A 22,083-nucleotide genomic window follows, 5' to 3' on the forward strand; every position below is an offset into this window, starting at 1 on the left:
CTTGGCTAAAGACGTGCAATATTTCAAAACCATGCACACCTTGTGCTGGCCTATTGCAGCTTAAATAAGCTTCTGGTGGCATTCTAAAAAGCATTATACAACTGCTACTGATGTTTATATACAGGTTTGACTATGCAACATAAGTACTGATCGCTATTTTAGGATAATATGCAATTTTTCAGTGGAGACTCCATTTCAAGATTCTGTAACGCCTCAATATATTTATTAAGCTCTTGAATCATTTTCAAATCTCAATTCCCTATAGAATCCAGGTCTAGGTTTGGTAAACTAGAATTTGAAACCTTAATATAGATTGATATATTATGACAGTTTACAATTACTTTTTAATACTATAATCATTTCTCAATAACATTAAATGGACAATATGAATACATTGGCACTGGTTGGTTTCAAGGCAAGACCAGATTGGATAGGCAGGGATAGTTGCCTCAGAATGCTGTTCAGCACAGTACCTCCAGGGCAGGGTTAAGGCATGTTTGCAGGACTATGTTCTTATTCTCACTGCCTCTAGTAGCTCTGCTGTGTGGCTAAAGAGATCAATCAGTCTCCAGCCACCTTCCAAACAATCATTTACTGTTTTTAAAACACGCTGATTTCATCATACTGCTAATGTGAATAAGGGTTAAATAGGAAGGTAGCTATTCACACACTAGAACTGTCTGATGCTTGAGGGTCACTGGTCCTGTAACAATTTAAAGACACATGAAAACCCCAATTATTCTTGCCCTTATTTTCTTTGGGGTTTTATATTACTCAGGTACACTTTGATACATCAACAACAACAACAAACACATTCCACATTTCCATGATAAAAGGTAAAAATAATGTTTACTTGTCTATACACTGTGTGGAGTACAAAACTCTGATGGGATAACAACCATGATAAATAAAACACATTGTATTTGGTATCAATTATATCATTTCTACTACCTAGTCTGCCACCAAAGGCAGTCTGAAACAGTAAGGGGCACAGATGCAGTTTGTTTCTTCTTTAAACATCTATGTGGCTGCATGTAAGCAAATGTAGCCTCCTTGGCAAGTGGCCAGGTAACCACCTTGCCAGTCAGAATGTCTGTGTTAACACTGGGATTGGGCTGGCTGTGTCTGTAGGTGTGGTTGTAGCTGGTAACGTACATCGCGGGGAGCTCTGGCATGGTGATGCGGGGCACTATGAGTTTGTTGGGGGCCTGAGGGGGTTGGTTTTGGGAAAATGATGTCTGGTAGGTGCTGAGTCCGGGGCCTGATCTGGCTATCTCATCCTTTTGAGGGGCCCAGGTGATGAAATCAGGCTTAAATCTGGATGCCTGTGACATTGCAGACTTCACTTTAAACCTTCCCAGACCCTTTGGGAAGAACAACATATAAAGTAGTTACAGAAGAATCAATACGTTTTAATGTATCGTTTATTTTAATAAGTATAACAATTGCATTTGGCTTTTGATTGACAGAACTAATAGTTTTTTTTTCCTTTTTATTTTTCTTTGTATAGCATTCTGGTATGTCTTGTTATATCTAGCATCTTAATTGAAACTTGTGCAGTCTTGACCTGTCAACTGAGGGCCCACTATTCGATGGGCTGTCTTGAAGTAAACGTTTGCAAAATTATTACAAATCTACAAATGTTTCAGCTAGAGCCACATTTAGTGATGTAATCACCCACCTTTCTCATTGTAACTGACACTGGATTGAAAAGGGGAGATGCACCTTTTACACATCACAGAATACATGTCAGGGACTAAAATTAAGGTTCACTTCCATTCGCCTATATATATATATATATATATATATATATATATATTATATATATATATATATATATAGATATACGAAGTCTTCCATGGTTGGAATGACCAGAAACCATCCAACCCAGATTCATTACAAAGAATATTTTGATTGCATTGGTCAGCATGAACTGTGTTGGTGTAGTGAGAGACAGACTCATATGCTGTGGTTTTAACTTCAGTCTGCCTATGTGTTTTTACGTCAGTGTGAGGAAATGCTTCACATGAACCCTTGTTAAGATTGAAGTCCACAGACATAACACATTACTTTCCAGCACATTCAAAAATAAATGCATCAATAAATACTTACATTTTCAAAATATGTGGCATCGCTCAGAAAGAGTTGCCGGTTGTCATGCTTGGAGAAGACATGCTTCCTTGGGTTCTCCTTAAATAATAAAAAATGTGTGTTTATTATCAGAACTGGGATCTAATAAAGCAATAAGTTGGTTTTCTGTAACCCTCCCTCCCCATCATTTTAACCCCAACCCACAGAAACAACCTGTACTGTTAATTTCTGAAACAGAAAACATTACCTTTGTCTCTTTGTTTTGCAAAAAAACTATGTAAAAAATATCCTCCCTACCCAGCCTTAGAAACCTGAGTTGGGTAACAACAAACCAAACATTCGACTTATTGTATACTATAGCGCCATCTAGTGCTTGAGTCCGAGGAACAGATTTACTACGCTATAGTAAGATTTTGTTCCAGGTTTCTAACTGTTAATGCTACAAGACTAGAAACACAAAGCACAGAATTAAAAAAAAATATATTAAAACTAAGGACTGTATGTTTTTATTGTTGTTTTGTTTTGTTTTTATATCTTCAGTGTTCAAATCGGTTTTGTTTCATATTCTTATATCCCTGAGTAATCTCCACCCTCACATTATAAAGGGTGAAAATCTCTAATTAAGAGGAATGTGGTGGTGTGTATGTTAATTTTGCAAGTATTAGATATTAATCTTGTATAGATCAACATTAGCTAGGTACTGATGAGATATAAACAAAATATGGTAAAGGTTAGAATTAAGTTTAAGGGAACAGAAAAAAGCACAACAAATTAGAAATCAGAAATACCATTCTTGCTTATTTCTAATTTTGAAACGTTAACAGTTTTGTTTTGTGTTACTTTGAAAAAAGGGGTGCACCCTTTTCACTGGAGCAAATGCTGAGTGCCAACTGCATTAAGGCACTAAGCAGACATTTGACAATACCTTTCTATTACACGCAATAAGAGTGTTTCTTTAAATTTCGGAACTTTTGCATTCTTTTAAGGAATTGTGTGATAAATACAAAACTAGCACTACCTGTCAAACATTATTGCAAATGTTTTTCAGAAGTTTGGTACAGGACTAATATAACAACAATATAACTAGTCTTGACAATTACCGTTGGTGGATATTCTTAATTATTTAAATGCATTTTATATTTCATATTGTACTACTGTAATTGTATTTAAAATAGCAGTGAGGAGGTTGCTGGCTAATAAGTGTGCCCCAGTGGTGCTCATGTGCAACCCTCTAATCAGCTTCCAGGCAATAGTACCTTATTTTTAAAATAATGAGTAACGCTGTTACTACCCAAACCCATCCAAGAGAGAAATCAAGCAAGAGAGATTAAAGCACTCTTCAGCTGAAACACGACAACTGAATCCAGGAGTGCTTTCATTTGCAACACGAATGCCACCGACCCTTCAGACACATACTGATGAAATGAAACAGCTTCAATCAGGCTTTCATTTTTTTAAATACATCAAGAGGCTGAATTTTCTTTTATTACTAATTGCATCTACCGGGAAACCTTCTGTGCAAAAAAACAGATGTTCACTTCTTACATTATTACTGTACTTTGTTAAATGCATATTAAAAAAACATTGTATACGAAAGTAAAGCATTAATGAGGGTATAAAGTGTGGAGACTTGCTGTAATCAAATGGTTTGTAAACATGTACAAATGGATGTGGAAAAGTGAGTGATCTGTATTATTGATACTGTATGGCCAGAGATTAACCCAACATGGCAGGGAAACAGTACGTTTATTACTGAAAAACACCAACAAAATAACGTAACTAAGAAACTCATAGAATACAACAGCCTAGCAGTGAAAAGGTTTATTTTTTACTGAACATCATTGCTAATGGAACGTAAGTGAGATCATAGAATAGAGCTGTGTTCCAAATGTGAAGACCACAAATACAAACTATCAACAAATACAAACAAAGTCAAATAACCTTCATATGGCAGCCATATATCAGGCCAGTCCGTATCACGGCCAGCTGCACATAGGAGCTTATAGTATGAAGTCAGTACCTTCAAATATAAAGTTGGCCAATGAGAAATAAGGCTGACTGTGTAGAGGCAGCAGCTTAGTAAAATTACAGTCGCAAAAAAAGGTTAATATTTCTTGTACGATACCCACTTGAACTAGAGAATCATAGAATAGAGTTATCTACTGAGTATGAAGCCAATATTTCAAAAGCTTCACATGTCACATGACCACAATCTGCCTCTTCATATTAGGTCACAGGTCAAAGGTATCGTCAGCTGGGTTGGTGGGTGAGAGCTGCTGTTTCACACTGCACTGTATTAGTAGGGCTTGTTATTTAACATCTTTAAGGGGTCTTAATTATAAAAGTGCCATGCAATGATTTTGTACATATTCACAGCAATGACATACTGTAGCAACAGTACATATCTTGTACATAGCAAACATTCCAGCAACGTTACATATTCGTAGCAAGGGTACATTTTCATTGCTTATGCCTCATCACTGAACTTTCACAAGCAATGTGGCAGAAGCGATTTTTCTTTGGTTTTCAAATTCTAAACAAAAAAGTTGTATTCAAATATCTCTACGAGCCCCTAGTATGGAGACTGATCGGAGATGATGCTGTCTTGAAGGCTTAATAAAACAGATATGTATGGACTGGAGATTTCAGGTATAGTGGGGGATGACAGTCCCCTCGTGGTGTTGATATATTGTCTTTGAACGATAAAATCCCCTGTGACTATATCTTGCTCAGGCACAACAGTTTTCCACTATATGCATTAACTCTAGTGTATGCTTATAAACAATATATACACATACAGAATATTGACAACATGAGAGAAAGTGGCAATTTCTTCACTCATTTTCTAAAGCCCATTCATTCCAGGTTACAATCTCAGAAGTACACTTGCCTTGGATCTTTGAACCAGTCTCTCTGGGGGAAAAGGTCTAGCCTCTAGCCTGTACTCCTGTATAAAGTCATTCCGTTTTTTACTTAGGTAATGTCCATAAAACCCACTGGGAAACTAGGAGGGGGGAAAAAAATCACAAAAATCCAATAAGCCATTTAATTAAATTTGACTGTGAAGCTTACCAAAGCAATCAATCAACTCTACCCTATCTGATTACGACTAAAGGGATCCTTTTTATCCTGTACATTTTCTAAATAATGACCTGTGGAATATGTACAGTATTAATGACAATTCTACTTTGTTATTTCAGATCCTTATTTACCAGGCTTACTTACTATTCCAGCAAAAACATTCTTTTTCAACCACTGGCTCTGCTTCGAAAAGTACTCCAAAAGTTGAATTTCTAAGGTGGTTTGAAAATTGACTACTAGGGGAGTGCAGCAGTAATTTCTGTCCCCTCTGAAACTGGGATCGTGAATAAAGCTATTTCCATAAACTCACTTGCTGTTCACACAGCTGCACAGGGGGCTGACGCATGATGCAGTGATACATACCCTAGTCATCATTATTACCCACCTTCAGAAAATCTGTTTTTAGGACCCAGTGGTTGAAAAAAAACTCTTTAATTAGTAAGCCTGGTAAATACTGATCTAAGCAAAAACAATAGTACAGAATGATAGCAGATACCCATAATTGGATCTGGATGCATCTGGTTATAATCCAATAAACTACTGGTTCTATATAGAACAATATTTAGGGGATTATGAGGACTAGGGGTGCATATTCCTGACTGGGGGCTACAGTGTAGGTGGGTATTTGAATTTCACACTTCAGAGTTTTGTATATAGAGAACCACTTGTCCCATTGTGATGAAACTTGCCAAGGATCTTTTCTGCACTGTATGTCAGACTGTATGTCAAACTTTGAATGTTAGGTCATGGGGTGTAGGTCTTGAAGATCTACGTTTTGTTGTTACTGAGGCTCACATTTTCTATTTAGAGCTGTGGCGATAAATGGGAGAATTGTCACAGACATGCTTGTTTCAGCCATGTAAAGCTGCACACCACCCTGCAATAAAACACACTGATCTGCAAATAAATCTGGATTTTGATGATGGGGAAGAGAGGTTCAATTAACTACATTACTCATGCAAGCAAAAAATACTATGCAAAATGTGGCTTGTTTTTGGACTGGTCATGAGCTATCAAGTTACTGCAGTATTTGTTAGTAAATATTGCAACGCACTCCAATAACTGCTGCAAAAGCAGTTCACTACTTTGTACCGCTTATTCAACGGCAGGCAACTGCTTACTATTATGCTTACTATTAAAGAATAATATATACTTTAACTTGTAAATAGCTAATGATTCAATATATTAATTCATCAAAACTGGTTAAAAGCTGTTTTTAGCGAACCTTACCCACGTCCCAGTCACATCTCCAGACATCGCTGCAGGATTTGACCTAAAAAAAAAAATTAAAAAAAAGGTGGAACCAATTCTAAATTGTCAGAGAATGATTCCGTGCTGGGTAATTTTGGGTAAGTTTATGTCATTGCTAGGATACCAATGGCGGGGTGAAACACGGGAGAATTCCACTTGTCAGTGGCTTCTGAGCCCGTCACTACGTTCCAAAACCACCAGTCAAAGTTAAATATTTTGTTGTACAGTGATTTAGTTTCAGGCAAAATTAATTTACATACAATAGAAACAAAACAAAAAAAAAAAAACAGACAAAAAACGTGTAAAATACATTTAAAGATTCCACCGCTGCGGGTAAAAATGATTCTTCTCCTTTGCACACCAAAGTGGGTGAAAAGTGCCATGAAGTGAGCGGCACGTGCAGTAATTAAATGCCCCCTCCTCGTGCACAGAAGGACTGGACCGACGCGTGAAAGGACGTTTACCTCAAGAGCTACGAGTTGGGTATAAGGTGAAAAAACTAAGCAACAAATGACAGGTAAAAACAACATACATGATTTTTTTTTTTTTTTTTTTTTTTTTTTTAAAGTACAAACATTTAAAACATATTGTACAAGGTACTGTGTTATTTTTTAACTTGCAGCGTGCAGGACAGACACAGTTTCGCGTCAGGATGGGCTCATATCATATGCTGTTGCTTGTTTAATTATTTGATCTATCGACAATATGACTTTCCAACAGTACATCAATTTGTTCATCAACAAATAAATATGGTTTCGAAAACAGTGCAAGCGAATCCAAATTCCACATGAATATTGAGACATGTGTTTATTTTAGGGTTGCTTTGCTGAGCCTGAGATTGGATGTGTTTAAAATAAATATATATATATAAATATAGAAAAACGATTGTAAACGCAGCGGTTTAAAAAGGCTTTACCATTATTATGGACTATATTTAACCCGTTGTCTACATTTTTATAAGATTTTGGTGAAACTGCACAAAATATATATGAAAAATGAAAAAAACAAGAAATAACAAGAACTGTGGCTTTCATACAGAGCCTGTGATTGATAACAAATACCCTCTTCATCAAAATTAGTCATGGTTTTCAAGATGTAGTCTCAGGTGTCAGTTCCACAGTTCCAGCTAGGTTAAGTTTCATGGCAACTGGATTCTGTTCAAAGTATGACGATCTGCATGTACAGGCATCTCCCACTTTATGTTCCTGTCACTGGGGATGTCATTTACAGCAGGGGATCATAAAAAAAAAACCAAAACAAAAACTAAAATACCATGAATCAAGGTTGCTGGTAATGCAAAACCCGTTGTTGATTGACTTCAATCTAATGATACACAGTGTGTAAAACATGGATGACAGTACGAATAACCACGCTAACATTATTTTCTAGAGAAACAAATAATCTAAAGCATGAATTCCAATGTGTGGAATATTAAAGAGATGTTCAGCATCCCTACAGGAACAGGGTAGGTTTACTCTTCTTCTTCTTCTTCTTCTTCTTCTTCTTCTTCTTCTTCTTCTTCTTCTTCTTCTTTTCCATAACTTTAACAATTTCAGAATTTTTAAAATGTTACCTGTTAAACATTAATTTGTATCACTATTTTACATCTCTCCTGCACGTTAAAGCTTTTTTTATACCTATACAGAGCATCAAAACAAACTTATCACTTATATTTGAGCATCAAAAGAAACATATGTTTTGAAACAACTCTGTTTTAGAGTTGGTGCAGTGACTTTTTATTGTGCTGATTAACAGTTGACATCACGAAGATGCTGCAAAATGATTTGTCAATCTTGGGCAGGTGTTGTGACTCTTGGTTTCCCAGTTCGTGGCCTATGATTGACAGAGTGTGTTTGATTATACCGTCTCTCCAGGTTTGAAATTACTGGCGTGAGCACCTAAGACGGCGAGCCACAGTACGCTGCCCTAGTCCAGCCTCCAACATGCCGATTGCACGAAGGCTCTGCTCTCTTGACATATTGTGGCATTTTGTTTTTTTTTCCTGTGATTTTCTTTATTGCTTTTATTCAAGCTTTCAATTCAACAGCTGAAATCACTCGATATCCAGTGTCCAATCAACTGTTTCACTAATTAAGTGATTAAGTGCATATGTTTCACTCAAGCGTGTCATGGTCAAGGATGAATGACCGAGTGATTAAAAAGAAACCAAAAACATTTTGTCATCATTTATACCTTATTTTTTTTCAAAAATAAATGTTATAATAGTGATAAGTTTCTTTTGATGCTTAGCATATAAATGAAAACGCAAAGGCTAAGAGTGAATGGCATGGTAATAGGTAAACTACAGTAGGCACACAAACCTGTTTTTAAAAATGCATTTATTTACTGAGCACAGAGCAAACAAAACCTCCAGTCGAAGCAGTGCTCCCAGTGACTACTCCAGTCTGACTGATTCACAGTTCCTGTTTGGATCTCAGTTTTGCCCTGAATATTCACAGTCTGCATCCCAAGAAGTGAACTTCCCATCCAGAGTACCCCAATCTTCACAGCAAAATTCTCAGGAAGTAAGTGATTATAAAATGTGTTATATTGCATGATACACAGTACATTCTAATTAATTATATGCTTATGATATGTGGATGAACCTTGGTAGAATTGATAGGATGTTGTATTAATATTCTATGGATAAACATAACTATATACAATATTAAAGGTACATTTCCCTTATAAAAGTACATTTTGCATGCAGTGTTGCAGTTTTCCTATACATTACTGTACTATACATTTACCATATTACCATGGTTTGCCATGTTTCTTTGTTGTTGTTTTTTTTACTATGTTCTACCATACCTCTGAGCTTCACAGTGCTTACATATGCTTTACCTTGCTTTCACTGTGCTTTATGTATCACATGGCATTCGTAACCCCTGATTTTGCTGTAGTTGCAGGCGGATGGCAGGCTAGTTCACAGACATAGTGGCCAGAAAGCTAAAAGGAGCAAAGAAGACTGTGTGCCTGTAGCTACTGTATATATAACAGCATTATGGGACTTATTTTAAAAAATGCACAAACAAGAATAATAGTACAGTGATGAAAATTAAATAAGATAAATATTGACAGGGTTCTTGTTTTTATGTCATTGTTATAGCTGAGTGAACCCAGATTTTCAACAAAATATCAGACCAAGCCATATCTGTTTGGTGGAGACAATAGGGAGAAAAGCAAAGGGCCTTATTTTGGATGTGGAAGTACCAAAGGGATATTGGAACAGTTTGAGGTCAACAAGAAAAAGGCCAAAGAAAAGGAAGAAAGGTAACAGGTTGAGGAAAACTTGTGACTTCATTACATTGCCCCAGTTTCTGTGATTGGGGGAAATAGAAGTGTTTTTGTTTTGTTTTTTTTCTTGCTAGTTCACAATATTCTAGCATGTATTTTTAATTGTTATTAGGTGTACTGTGTAATGCCAAATGGGTCATTCTCTGTTGTTGGTGTACCAGAACAATTACCAAATATACATCCAAAGAAAAGCTCAAACAGATTTTATTGAGAAAACAACTGTTAATTTTAAAAACCCATTTTGGATTAGAAAACAAATGCGTGCACCTTAAGTACATGCTCATAACTAATTCACTTTTAAACATTTCTTGAGTTATAGAAACATCACACCATAAAACAATGGCTTGAGAAAAGGAACATGGCCTCTTTCACAATTTTTAAAATACTAGTTTAGCACATTTTTCTAAATTGGATGTTTATATTTGATCTTCACTCTATTTTTACTTTTAGCGAGTTTTTATATAGTGGATTTTCTCAACTTCGGGAGTGTATGGAAGGGGTAAGTAAGTTAATGATTATTTTGTTTTCTAAGTACCTGTATGTAAATTTGGAGTGATCAACACATAAATGGAAGCAATGCAAAAATCTAGCCAAATCTAAATGAATGTTGTTTTTTTTTTGCAGATCAAATTATCTATAAACAGCATTGAGAATAACACAGATTCTTTAAAGAGATGTATTATGGAAGGTCTGGATTTGTTTATGAAAACATGTAAGTGCTAAGTATGTCATCCTAACAACAAAGCTGCAAGGCAATTCAGATGATCGGCTCATAACAAATGCAGAGCAGTTTTCATATTACGTTATACTCATCAACCATAAGTATCCAAATAAATATTTTTCCATACACACATTTTTCCATAAATGTTTCATTTGATAAACACAGCCTTATTATATCAACATAAATTCCTTTCAGATGAGGTTGAAGACTGTTCTTCATAAAAAACTAGAAAACACTAATAAAAAAGTGTAATATTTTCCATGAAGAGTTTTATTACACTGTACACTAACGGGACAAAAAATAGAATCTGGCCTTACAAAACTACAGACAAGGCACACTGTTCAACTAGAAATTGGTGTGTCTTTTCCGCTGAGACAGTTTCTGTGATTTTAGCCACTGTAACATGTCAGTTGCTCTTTGTTACAATACATTGCACGCGTTTGCAGACTTGATCCGTTGTGACCCACTTGTGACTAGCTGTACTTTCCGGTGGTGATTTTATGCAAACTTTGCCAATTCAAGAACACCTGGATACTAATTTGATGGACACCTTGGTCAATTCAGTAACTTTAATTGACAGATGAGCCATTCGCATGTACACCCTCTATCAAGCTCTATGTAAAGTCACTGACATACTGTACTTTGAACTTCCCATGGTTGTTGCTGAATAGTTGCACATCACTCAAACTCATTTGAATTTGCATACATTTCTGATTGTATTTGCATTCTCCAGTTTTTTGTCCAGTCAGTTTATATAACTCTATATATTTTTTACAATGTAATGTGAAAACCACTTCATCTTCACTGCTTGCTAGCTGCAGAATCCGGATTGCAATGGTGCATGAACTGCAGAGGGCACCCTTACACAAACAACAGAGTTTACATATGTGTGGTGTAATTTGTAAAATAATATATGCAATATTCTATTCTGTGAGAATATTTGGTTTACAGACCATGAACATATAATGGTCATTCAGTTTTGAACTTAAATGTAATCCTGTTAAGTAGATTTTCCATATCTTTTTGTGCTTTATAAATTTTAATAGAAATACATTGTATTGGGTGGCCAAAGTTGCCCCTTCCACTCCTTTGTTAAAACCCTGTTCTAAATTGTTTAAGTGAATCAATTAAACCTCCATCCAGACCCTGAAGTACTGTAGTTAATTATTTAGTTTTACCTGTTAAACCTGGAGTGGAATGTTAGTACAGTACAAAACAGAGTAATAATCTGTGTGGTGTTTTAGTACAGGAGAACATGGGTTCACATTATGAGTCGATACTGAGTGCACTATCATCACAAAGCCAAGCACTGCAAGAGATTGAGAAAAGAGAGACAATTGTGAGTACAAATTAGAAACATGTATTATTGTTCATCTTTTGTATTGTTATTCAGTAATATTGTTTTTTCCCCCTAATGTTTAATGGGTTTATATTCACTTTCACTTTCTGTTAACTTAATTGTATCCCTGTCTGTCAGAATAGTAGAAGTAAAGGAGAACTTACACTTAACTGGAAATTATTAGAAGTTAGAATTCCTCTTGGACAGTTGCTTTAATAAAGTTGGTCATTTCATTTTTTTTTTGAATGGTTGCTGTGAGGTTCAATGTCACGTTTTGTGATCTGAGAACATATTGTAGGCAAATAACTGTATTGCCTGGAACGTGCATGTAATACAAATGACACCAAGCCTTCCTTAGCCTGTACAGTTACACTAAATTGCATCTTAAAAGCATGTACAGAAACAGTTCACACTTGCATGTGTTTTGCACACAGATGTATACAGTAGTAACAGGCGCTGTACATACTATAGGTATACATACTCTAACACAAAGGCATTAGTTTCAATTTTCAAATATGCAGATTGCCCAGTAAAAGCTAATACCTTATTCGAGTTATTTTTTGTTGTATTCTGTGTCTTGTGGATAGTAATCTGTTTTTTTTTTTTTTTTAAATATTTGCAGATCAACTCAGAAACCGCTGCACTAAGGTCTTTTGTGCTGGCCCTGCAAGAGAGCTTAGAAAGCATGAAATCTCAACAAAGTGAAGGGTATGAGAAAATCTGTGAAAAGCTTAGCTGGCTATCAGATAACTTACAATTTAATGAAATATTGTCTTTGCTTAATAAGCCGTCTTCTGCATGTAAACCTGTATCTAAGTTAAAAGACAACACTGTTCAGACTTCCCCTGGTCTATATGAAAAACTGTGTCTTGTCAGACAGAAAAAGACTTACTTTGAAAGCACCAGGGTATGTAGAACCAGCTCGATTCAGACGCATGATGCTTTGGCAGCAGGGCAGGGAGGTGATGGGGAATCATCAATTGAAAACAGGACTGTTGATAATATTAGCCAGCAATGCTATGGCAGGGGCAGTCTGATCCCAATGGCAAAGACGAAGCAGAGCCCTGTTAAGTACGCTGAACCGCCTAAACCTCAAATATGTAGAGAAAACTGTAAAGACAATTCATTGGAGAGTTCTTTGTTGTACAGAGTACCATACCAAACACGTTCGGCATCTACCGCTGCTACATTTCCTAGGATCCCTGTTTCAGTCAGCAGCAACCAAAATGTTCAGCCGGCTTCAAAGGAACAGCAGTCAGACCAACAGGCAACTTCTAATGGAATGAATGCGTTCAGGGCACAGACAGCAATGAATACACTGGAACAGAAAAAAGATCTGTATGACTTTGAAACACAAACAAACATTAACCAGGGTTTCAAAAGTAAAGGTAAACAAGCTGCCATAGACAACAGCCCAGGATTTGAGAGGATTAATAAGAAAGCCATAGGGCCTAAAAAAGCACGCAAAAGACAGCCAGCTTTTCAAAATAAACACAATGCATACACATCCAAGAAAAAGAGAAACATTTTGAAGTTTTCACAAAGTCAGTCCAAGAAACAAATACAACCTCTAGAGGAACGTGAATACTGTGGAGCAGATACCCAAAAGAGCAGGGGTATCTTTGAAAATAAGATCGGGGGTGTAAGTATTGCTGCTAAAAACCAAAGATATCAAAATTCCAAACTGAATGAGAAATTAATACCGATGTGTTATACCCATAAGAATGTGGTTAAATCCACAGAAGATGCAGGGGGCTGTATACTAGCGTCCACTAATGCTTCTAAAGTAATGAATAATCTGTGGGACTCTTCCTCCCAGGAAAGTGGACACACACAGGGTATAGCCGGATTTGAAAAGCAAGCTCTTTCCTGGATTACTCCTGTCATGCACAGGCCTCGCTTCCCTGCTGTGAACTCCACTAAAACACAGGACATGCAGAATAGCAAAGTGCGCTCTCGGATCTGTATGTTTGACACCAGCGATGACTCTGATTGAATAATTACATTTTAATCTAGATGATACTGTATGTGCTTTAAACATATTCCTTTTTTGTTTTCTGTTGTTTAAAAATGGCTTAGGTTAAAAAAGCAACTCATTGATCATTTCTGTGCTGGAGCAGAGTTAATCTCAGTTGTATGGTGGAGGGAGGGACTGTACCCATTCCAGTGTTCCGTTTTTAGTTGTTTATCCAAACTTCTATGGATAGTGCTAAAATGATGTGGAGTAATACTGTACTTCACACCTTGATTATTTAAAAAATTAGTTGTTGATCTTTATGTTTTAAGATTTCAGGGAAATAGAATTATTAATTTACAATTTACAAACAACATGCACAAGTTCAATGCCATGAATTAACATAAGACTGAAATATACAAAAGTATTGAATAATTTTAATTACAGGTCAATAAATGAGGTGTTAGGTCTGACTAGCATTTGTGACTTTAGCATGTTTTCATCAAACTTGATTTTAATTAAAATGGAAAGAAACCTCAACATACAAAAAGACACAACATTCTTAAAGCATTTTATTCCTATTTGTATAAGCACTATTAAAATTCTAAAATTATGTTTTTTTTTTTGTTTTTTTTTAAAAAAAAAAAAAAAAAAAAAAAAGGTTTAGATTCCCTATGGTGACTTTTTAAAGCTCAGAAGTTTAAAACACTGCTGTCACAGTCATAAAGCTCTCAGACATGTCTAGTTTCCAAGGTCAGCTGGTACACCAGACCAGGGTGTAATCATTAGCCTGTCCCCCTGTAACACTTTGTCCCTAGCGGATGTACGAAATACATGAGTAAGAAAATACTGTACCAGATAGAACGTGGTATTTTTTCCATCCTCTCAGGCGCATATTTCCACTCTGGTGTTGTTCTTTTATTATAACATTGATTCACTTCCTGTGACACAACATAAAGAATCTATTTTCAGCAAAGTGATTGTATGAAAATTCTGAGAAACCTGACCCACACATCAAACATAAGTCTATAATATACCAAGCATCAAAAGAAACTTATCACTATTATAACACATTTATTTTCGGAAAAAAAACAAAAAAACAATAAGGTATGTAACTGATGGACATTGACAAAATGTTTTTGTTTCTTTTTAATCACTTGTTTATTCATCCTTGACCATATGCACTTAATCACTTAATTAGCAAGACAGTTTATTGGACACTGGATATGGAGTGATTTCAGCTGTTGAATTGCAAACTTTAATAAAAGCAATAAAGAAAATCACAAAAAAAACCCCAATATGCCACGTCTGTCAGTGCCTTGGTGCAATCGGCATGATGGAGGCTGGACTAGGGCAGCATACTATGGCTCGCCGTCTTGGGTGCGCACAGCCAGCAATTTCAAACCTGGTGAGACGGTATAACCAGACACACTGTGTCAATGACAGGCAATGAACTGGGAGACTTAAGAGTCACAACACCTGCCCAAGATCGACAGGTCATTTTGCATTATCTTCGTGATGTCATTTGTTAATCAGCACAAAAAGACTGCACCGGCTCAGAGTTTATAATTTTTTCGATCACATCTAGTGAATTTTATCCAAATATAAGTGAAACGTTTCTTTTGATGCTCTGATAGAAGTAATACGTTTCTTTTGATGCTCAAAATATAAGTGATAAGTTGCTTTTGATGCTCAGTATATTATGGTCCTAAAAACAGTCTCATTTTACACTGGCTTTATTTAGTCATCTGGAAGTGATTAAAAAAACTAGGCAACAAACATTCTTGAAATCATTACCTTTTTTATGGAAAATATGTTTATTTGTGATTCAGATAATAGACACATCATTCACAGCTTTTATAGCATGTTTCTCAAAGTGTACATACAGTACATGCCATCCCTCTTCTGTCATCTCTGAATCAAGGGACTGGGATTGTTATTCCTGGTAACTGGAGTTGCATAATCTTGCAGCTCAAACTGGAGTTGTTTTTAGCAATTGAAATGTTTCATTCCAAGGAATGTGTTTCATTCTGTTGGGCCATTTCAGTGCGAATCATTTCCTTTATCTGAGTGAAATTTAACAAATATACTTTCTTTGAGTGCAAAAAACCTTCAACATTAACCAAATGCTGAGGGTGAAACATTTGTGGTGACAGGGATTAACTTTATTTATTTCTTCACAGCCCACGCTGCATATGTGCACAAGGGTTAACTTTGTCTTTCAACCAGCCAGGAACTCTGAGCCCTGAATCATCTCTTGGATCAGGGCTTCATTCCTGTCCTACATCTGTTATTGCAGTTGACATTGTTTTATTTTAAATATTACATTTTTTTTTTATCCATTAAAAAATTAGGCATTTGCATTTATGATGTTTCATACAAATACAGTGAACATTTCTTTTGATATCCTTGTCTTAAGATTTTAAAAATATAGTTTGTTGCTTTCATTTGGTTTCTGACACCCTGTATAATTTATAAAATACTTGTCCTGCCTTTAATTAACAAATCACTTGTGTCTTGCAGCCAAAAAAACAAAAAAAACAAGTGTTGAAGATTGTAGACTACCATGAATGTTTGAATTAATTTGTGTTTTTTGGAAAAATTTAAACACATTGTGGCTCGCTTTGGCATATAAGTATCAAATTACCTATAGTGGCTGGGAAGTGACAGCTGTATCCTATTAAAATAGTAAATTACCTTAAATAAATTACTTTTTGAACAGTGACATATAAAATATTTTTTATAGAGCCTCGATTTTTAAGAGTTTAGCACGCCTACCACACGTTCCTGGATAATATCAGAAGTATGTATGTTCCAAAAATAACACCACACCACCTGCTTTGAAAAAAAAAAAAACATTCTGAACTCTGGCTGACGTGTAGTTATCAGTTGTTATGTTTAGTAAATGATTCAAGTGAATGCATTTTTCAACCAAAGGAAACTTACAGCAGATTCTAATGTCATCCACAGCAGTTTAGTTTTCACCAACGGACACAGCATAAAAAAAATATCAGTAGCTTTATATTTCAATATTATATTTTGCATATATACCTAGTTTCCCTCTTCAAACACTACATACTTGATCAAAAAAAGAAAAGAACACAGACTATCCTATAATAATACAGGAAAGATAACAGCAGTAATCTAATCTAATATACATACCAATGTCCACTTTAATTTATTTTTCAGTATAAGACACTAAAACTATTTAATTAGTAACCTAGGGGAGTTTTTTCATGAAGTTAGGGCTGAAAGAGTTAAGCAAAGCAATTGGTGCACATAATTTTTATAAACAAGTTGAAATACATTTTGCAATGGTTATAACAGGTTCTTTCTGACGGGGTTCACTGGCGTTTGATACTTTGGCACATGAAACCGCAGATCTGTTATGTACAGGTACTTCTGCGGATGGCTTCAAATATAGTATAATATATATAACAGTATTCAGGGACAACTAATTACCATAATACCACGGTACTGGATACTGTTTTCTTTTGTTCAGCTATGAATACAATGCCAGATCTAAAGGTATAAATAGAAAGCTACACTTACAATATGTTTACGATTTATGATTAATGTATTCAGTTAGTGAGGCAACAGCATTATTATGTGTTTGAATCATCCTGTTGTATGTGGTACAGTATACACTGAACTGATTGATACAGTAAATGATTGCTTCCTGACCCAGTGTGTCAAAAACCCAACAAGGATAGGTACAGTAGGTCCCAGTAATGGAAAAGGTCGTAAAACGAACAGCAGAAAGCCTTCATATAATACATTTTATTCTGAAAATACAATATAACACAGATATATCCGCTGTTTTTATAAATAATGATGGCCATTTAAATATTATTTAAATTCCTAAGCAGCACAACTATTTTAAGGGATTGCTGTTTATATAAACATATAAAATGACTTATGAAAGTGTTTAAATTATTTTTAAACTTATTGCTCCACTTATAGCCAAGTCATAAATTAGGAAACAGCACTATTTTCCATGCTGAGAAATAACTTGTGGAAACATTGCTCAATATACTTAATAGGGCAGACCTACGTCTGTAAACATTTAGTTATTGCAGTACTAACAAGCTTTAGTGTACACACAAAACCCTAAACCATTAATATAATATTTGAGTGTTTGCATGTTCATTAGGGCATGAAATGTAGATTTGAAAAAATAATTCCTACCCTTGGCTTGTGCCTTTAAATACACATTGTTGATACACATGATCTTTTGATACACATGGTTTTAAATCTTCCTGAATGGTACAAAACACTGTTTCCAATTTCATGAATAAGGGACTCTGATTTTGTTTGTTCCTTAAAAACATGCAATAACGCATAAATACAGGCAATACAGTCATATATTTTTATTGAATACATTATTATTTATAAAACAACAAATACCTGGAACATACAAAAAACAATATTTTGGTTTCCATAAAACAAAATACACAGATACATAATTACAATAATTATGTTGCCATTATTAGATTTGTTTGCATGCCACTCGAACCTTGGTCTAAAGGTTTTTGGTTTGTTGTTAAAATCTCTCAAGTTGTTCTGAGTTGTAAAACTGTCCATTCTGCACAATGTATTGAAAACAATAATTGGCCGTTTACTGTAAAAATGTGCACAAAAATGAAACATACACAAAAAGACTAAAAGGAGATGTTTTGCAATATGTTACATTTTAGCAACTTGCTTGAAGAAGCTCACAATGGCTTTGGCAGGCTAAAACAAAACTAGCAATTGGTAATATATCTATCTTTAAAAGGTTTTGCAGTTGCAAGTTTAAAAAAAAGTAGCACATTAATCACATACATGAATAACCCTCTTTGTCTTTAATTGTCTATTGACTTGTTATTGCACCACCACTGAGGGTGTACCTGTTTAATCTCATAGTAGAAGTCATTCATATGCAGTACAGTCATACATGCACAGTCTTGCACCATCTAAATTTAAATTACAAAATACAGTACTCGCCATTACGTTCTGTCAAATGTGAGGAACATTATCCTCTTTGTACTCCTACTGTTATAACCTTTGTGGTAGCTAAAGTTTAAAAAGTGCAAAATGAAGTATGGAAACAACCAGAACGTAGTTAATTGAATTAAACTAAATAAAATGTAGTTTGTTAAACGCAAGGTGAGACACCCCTTGGTGTCCATCCTGCCTGCTCCGCTACCTGCTATGAAGAGGACAGTCTCAACTTTATATTATACAATGGCAAGGGTCGTCCTATTTATTTCAATGGGCTGTGTGATGTCATTGCTGTGATGATCTTAAGGCATCACCGTGGTTCTCTTTAAACCTATTTTTGTAGTTACAAATGACCTCATAGCCATTGTATAATCGCAATCTGGCATTGAGGGATACTTCTAGGGGGGGTTGAAGCACCTGAGACGTACAGATATCCCACAATAACACACTGCTGTGCCATATTGCTTTAAAAATCAACTCAGTCAGTGAGTTCATTACCATATGCATTTCTGTACTGATGAAACTCATGTGCACCACCTAGTGGGAATCTAAAATTGGTTATTCACCCCCCTGTAATACATTTCTGCAGTTCTGTAGGGGTATCGGACAACTCAGGTACTGGCTGGACTATGTTATCCTGTACTTAGGAGATTGGATGCCGTTGCTGGCTCTGTAGCCTTCAGGCATTGTTCATGGCTTCCTTCCTTTTTACAGCTTTTGTAATTTTCTTTTAGTAGAAAAATGGTGCAAACATTATACTTCAGCAATTGCTTAGTAAACTCTTCCAATGTCTCAGTTTGGTAACTGACAAGTTACAAAATACAAAGTGCTTTCAAAAGACATGTGTCTGCTAATATGACATTGTATCTTTCCTGTCAACTACTATAAGCTACAAGTTCTGCAATCCCCTAACCGGCATGTCACTTATCTTCATCCTTCTTCTGCGTGTGCAGAGATATGTATAATAAAGCACGGCTTAGAACACAGGCATGCACAACAAAATGAATTACTGAGATGTACCAAAACCATTTTAAGACATCCATAGATTTTGAAGATTTATTTCAATTGCTATGTTTTAAGATCATATTCAAAATATTTAGAACACAATTTCACAATTAAAACATCTCAGCCTTTTTTCTGTGCTTATTAAGATCCTTTGTGTTTGAAGAGGGGGCTAAGGTTTTTTCTGCCCTTTAATAGCTCCACTATCATTTTAATTGTAAAGGAACAAATTGAGGGACTCCGATACCTGCAGAACAACACAGAGGAGGGGGCCAGTCTACAGTGTTGCACCTTCAGAAATGCTTCAATGTTAGGAAAACCTAGAAGTTAGGTAAGGTGGCAGTGTAATAAATAGTTGGACAGGTGTTCACCCAACCAGACCAATTACCCTAAAAATGCTTTTAATGGTGTTTCCATATTATTTACAATGATGCATACAGTACATGTGTGAATGTGGATTCCTTGCAACTGGGTTCAAAGTAGTGTTCCTAAACAATGTTGCATGAATTTCGCAGCTTTCTATGTAGCAGCTGCACGTCATGAACTTTAGCAAAGAGGATGCTGTGTGAGGCTGCTGTCTTCCTTGCATCTCAGTTCCACTCCGGCTGTAAGACTGAGTACAAGTAAAAATAAATAAGTGCTATGCCTACTTTCTATATGGCTAGGCTTCCTTCCATCAGCAGTAACCTGAAAACAGCTCCAGAATACATAGGCTCTTCCGGATAGTGAACTTTTGAGAGAAACAATTCCAGCCCAGACAGACAGACAGATCCTTAGAGTAGCAATTACAGAAAAAATGTGTATTGATGTTACTTTGAATTCACCACCTTAGCTGGTGCATGGATGTTTTCAGTGTTATCCTGGCATAACAAGGGAACTAAAACTGAAAGCTTGCAGATCTGTGGCTTACAATATTGTACATAACATAGTACCTTATTTTGAAGGCAGTGCAAATTTTCAGAGGAATGAAATTATTTTAAATGACATAAAACTAGCAAGGAAGTACTTCTTCATCTTATAACTTCCTTGCTATAGTAATAAAATAGTTTTGTTCCTCTCGGAAAACGCTTCAGAATAGGGTCTAGAGTGTACCATTCTGTTATGCTGGGAACAACATTTCCTCCAATCAGATAAACTGAGCCAGGTTAGAATCCAGTGCTATCAGTGTTCACATATCTTCTGAGCTTAGCAGTACACTTCCTTTCTCTCCTCCAGTGTCATTTCTTCGACTCTCCCCTCCCTCAACTTCCCTCCTGCCTCTGCATCCTCCTGCTCCTCAGAGCTGTGAAGGCTGTGCTGGCCGCTCTGGGTGAAGAAGCATCTCTTGTTTTCAGCCGCAGCCAAGTCCAGGAGGTCGAAGGAGTCGTTGGAGAGCAGGCTGTCGTCGCTGATGACGCTGGGCGGCCGGCTGTGAGCCTGAGCTTCCTGCTGCTGCCTGCTGCACCCGCTGGACAGGATCAAGTGTTTCAGGGATTCAGAGAGCTTGAGCACTGAGATGTCATCGGGCAGATCAAGACTGGCAGAAAACTTTCCATTGCGTTTGAGGATCCCCTTTCTCCGCAGCACTATGCCTCCTGTTGGCTGGGATTCCTCCCCTGGCTGCTTCGTTTCACTCTTGCCTGAGCTGTCCAGGGAACCACTCCTCTCTGGAGATGAAGAATACCCTGACTCCCTCTGGTAGCGCTTCTTGAGGATCCCCTTCTTTGGCATTTTGGATGACACTGGTGTCTTACCATGGTTAGGGAGAGCCTTTGGGCTGCCGGAGCCTGCAGCTGGGAGGAGCTTGTCCTGATTCTCTGGGGTGCATAGCTGAGAGATTGTGCAAGGAAGGCATGCAGAATCAAAACTGCTCCTGGTTTTCAGGATCCCTTTTGGCTTCTTGTCCGATGTTCTGCTGAAGGTTCTTTGTTGAGGTTGAGTTATGTCATTCTCCTTTTTGGACTTCTTCAAGCAAGTTGCCTGCTCACCCTTGGACGTGTGAAGCAGAGGGAAGCTAAAATAAAGCTGAAGATCTGGTGCGCTATTGGGTTCTTGCGCAATGGGTCGGTTCTGCCAGTCGATATAGCGTGCCAGTAATGGAGAGGGACAGTCCTCCCCAGTGACACAGTCACACACTGACTCAGTGTAGCCCCAGTTTACCCACCAGTGGTTTGCGATATCTTCTACAGTCGCTCGATCCTCTGTGCTAACTGTTAGCATCCAGTCGATCAGCCCACAAGCATCTGTTAATCACAGAAAACACAGTTTATCTACAGTGAATCTGAATTAACACCATTTGTGTATGGTGTAAGGTACCTCTGTCCTTGGTTAAAGTTCCTTTTTTGCACCACTATCCAAATAGCTACTTTATAAAATCACCATGCT

The 22,083-nt window shown here is 36.5% G+C and overlaps 1 protein-coding gene and 1 long non-coding RNA gene across 2 annotated transcripts in view; both read right to left on the reverse strand.

Annotated features, from left to right (window-relative positions):
• Window positions 1–750: 750 nt before the first annotated feature.
• LOC121297762 lies at window positions 751–5,403 on the reverse strand. Its single transcript, XR_005947205.1, has 3 exons — window positions 5,317–5,403; window positions 2,113–2,190; window positions 751–1,364 (listed from the first exon to the last, which is right to left on the reverse strand). It is a non-coding gene; the product is annotated as an uncharacterized LOC121297762 (long non-coding RNA).
• A 12,744-nt stretch (window positions 5,404–18,147) lies between these two features.
• LOC121298310 (NUAK family SNF1-like kinase 1) overlaps window positions 18,148–22,083 on the reverse strand; it is a 28,665-nt gene continuing 24,729 nt past the window's right edge. The window contains exon 7 of the mRNA XM_041225364.1: window positions 18,148–21,941. Within this exon, the coding sequence (XP_041081298.1) occupies window positions 20,905–21,941 (1,037 nt within the window). The 3' untranslated portion in view covers window positions 18,148–20,904. The remainder of the gene's footprint in view (window positions 21,942–22,083) is intronic.

Source organism: Polyodon spathula, chromosome 23, assembly GCF_017654505.1.
Source record: "Polyodon spathula isolate WHYD16114869_AA chromosome 23, ASM1765450v1, whole genome shotgun sequence".
Classification (NCBI taxonomy): Eukaryota; Metazoa; Chordata; class Actinopteri; order Acipenseriformes; family Polyodontidae; genus Polyodon; species Polyodon spathula.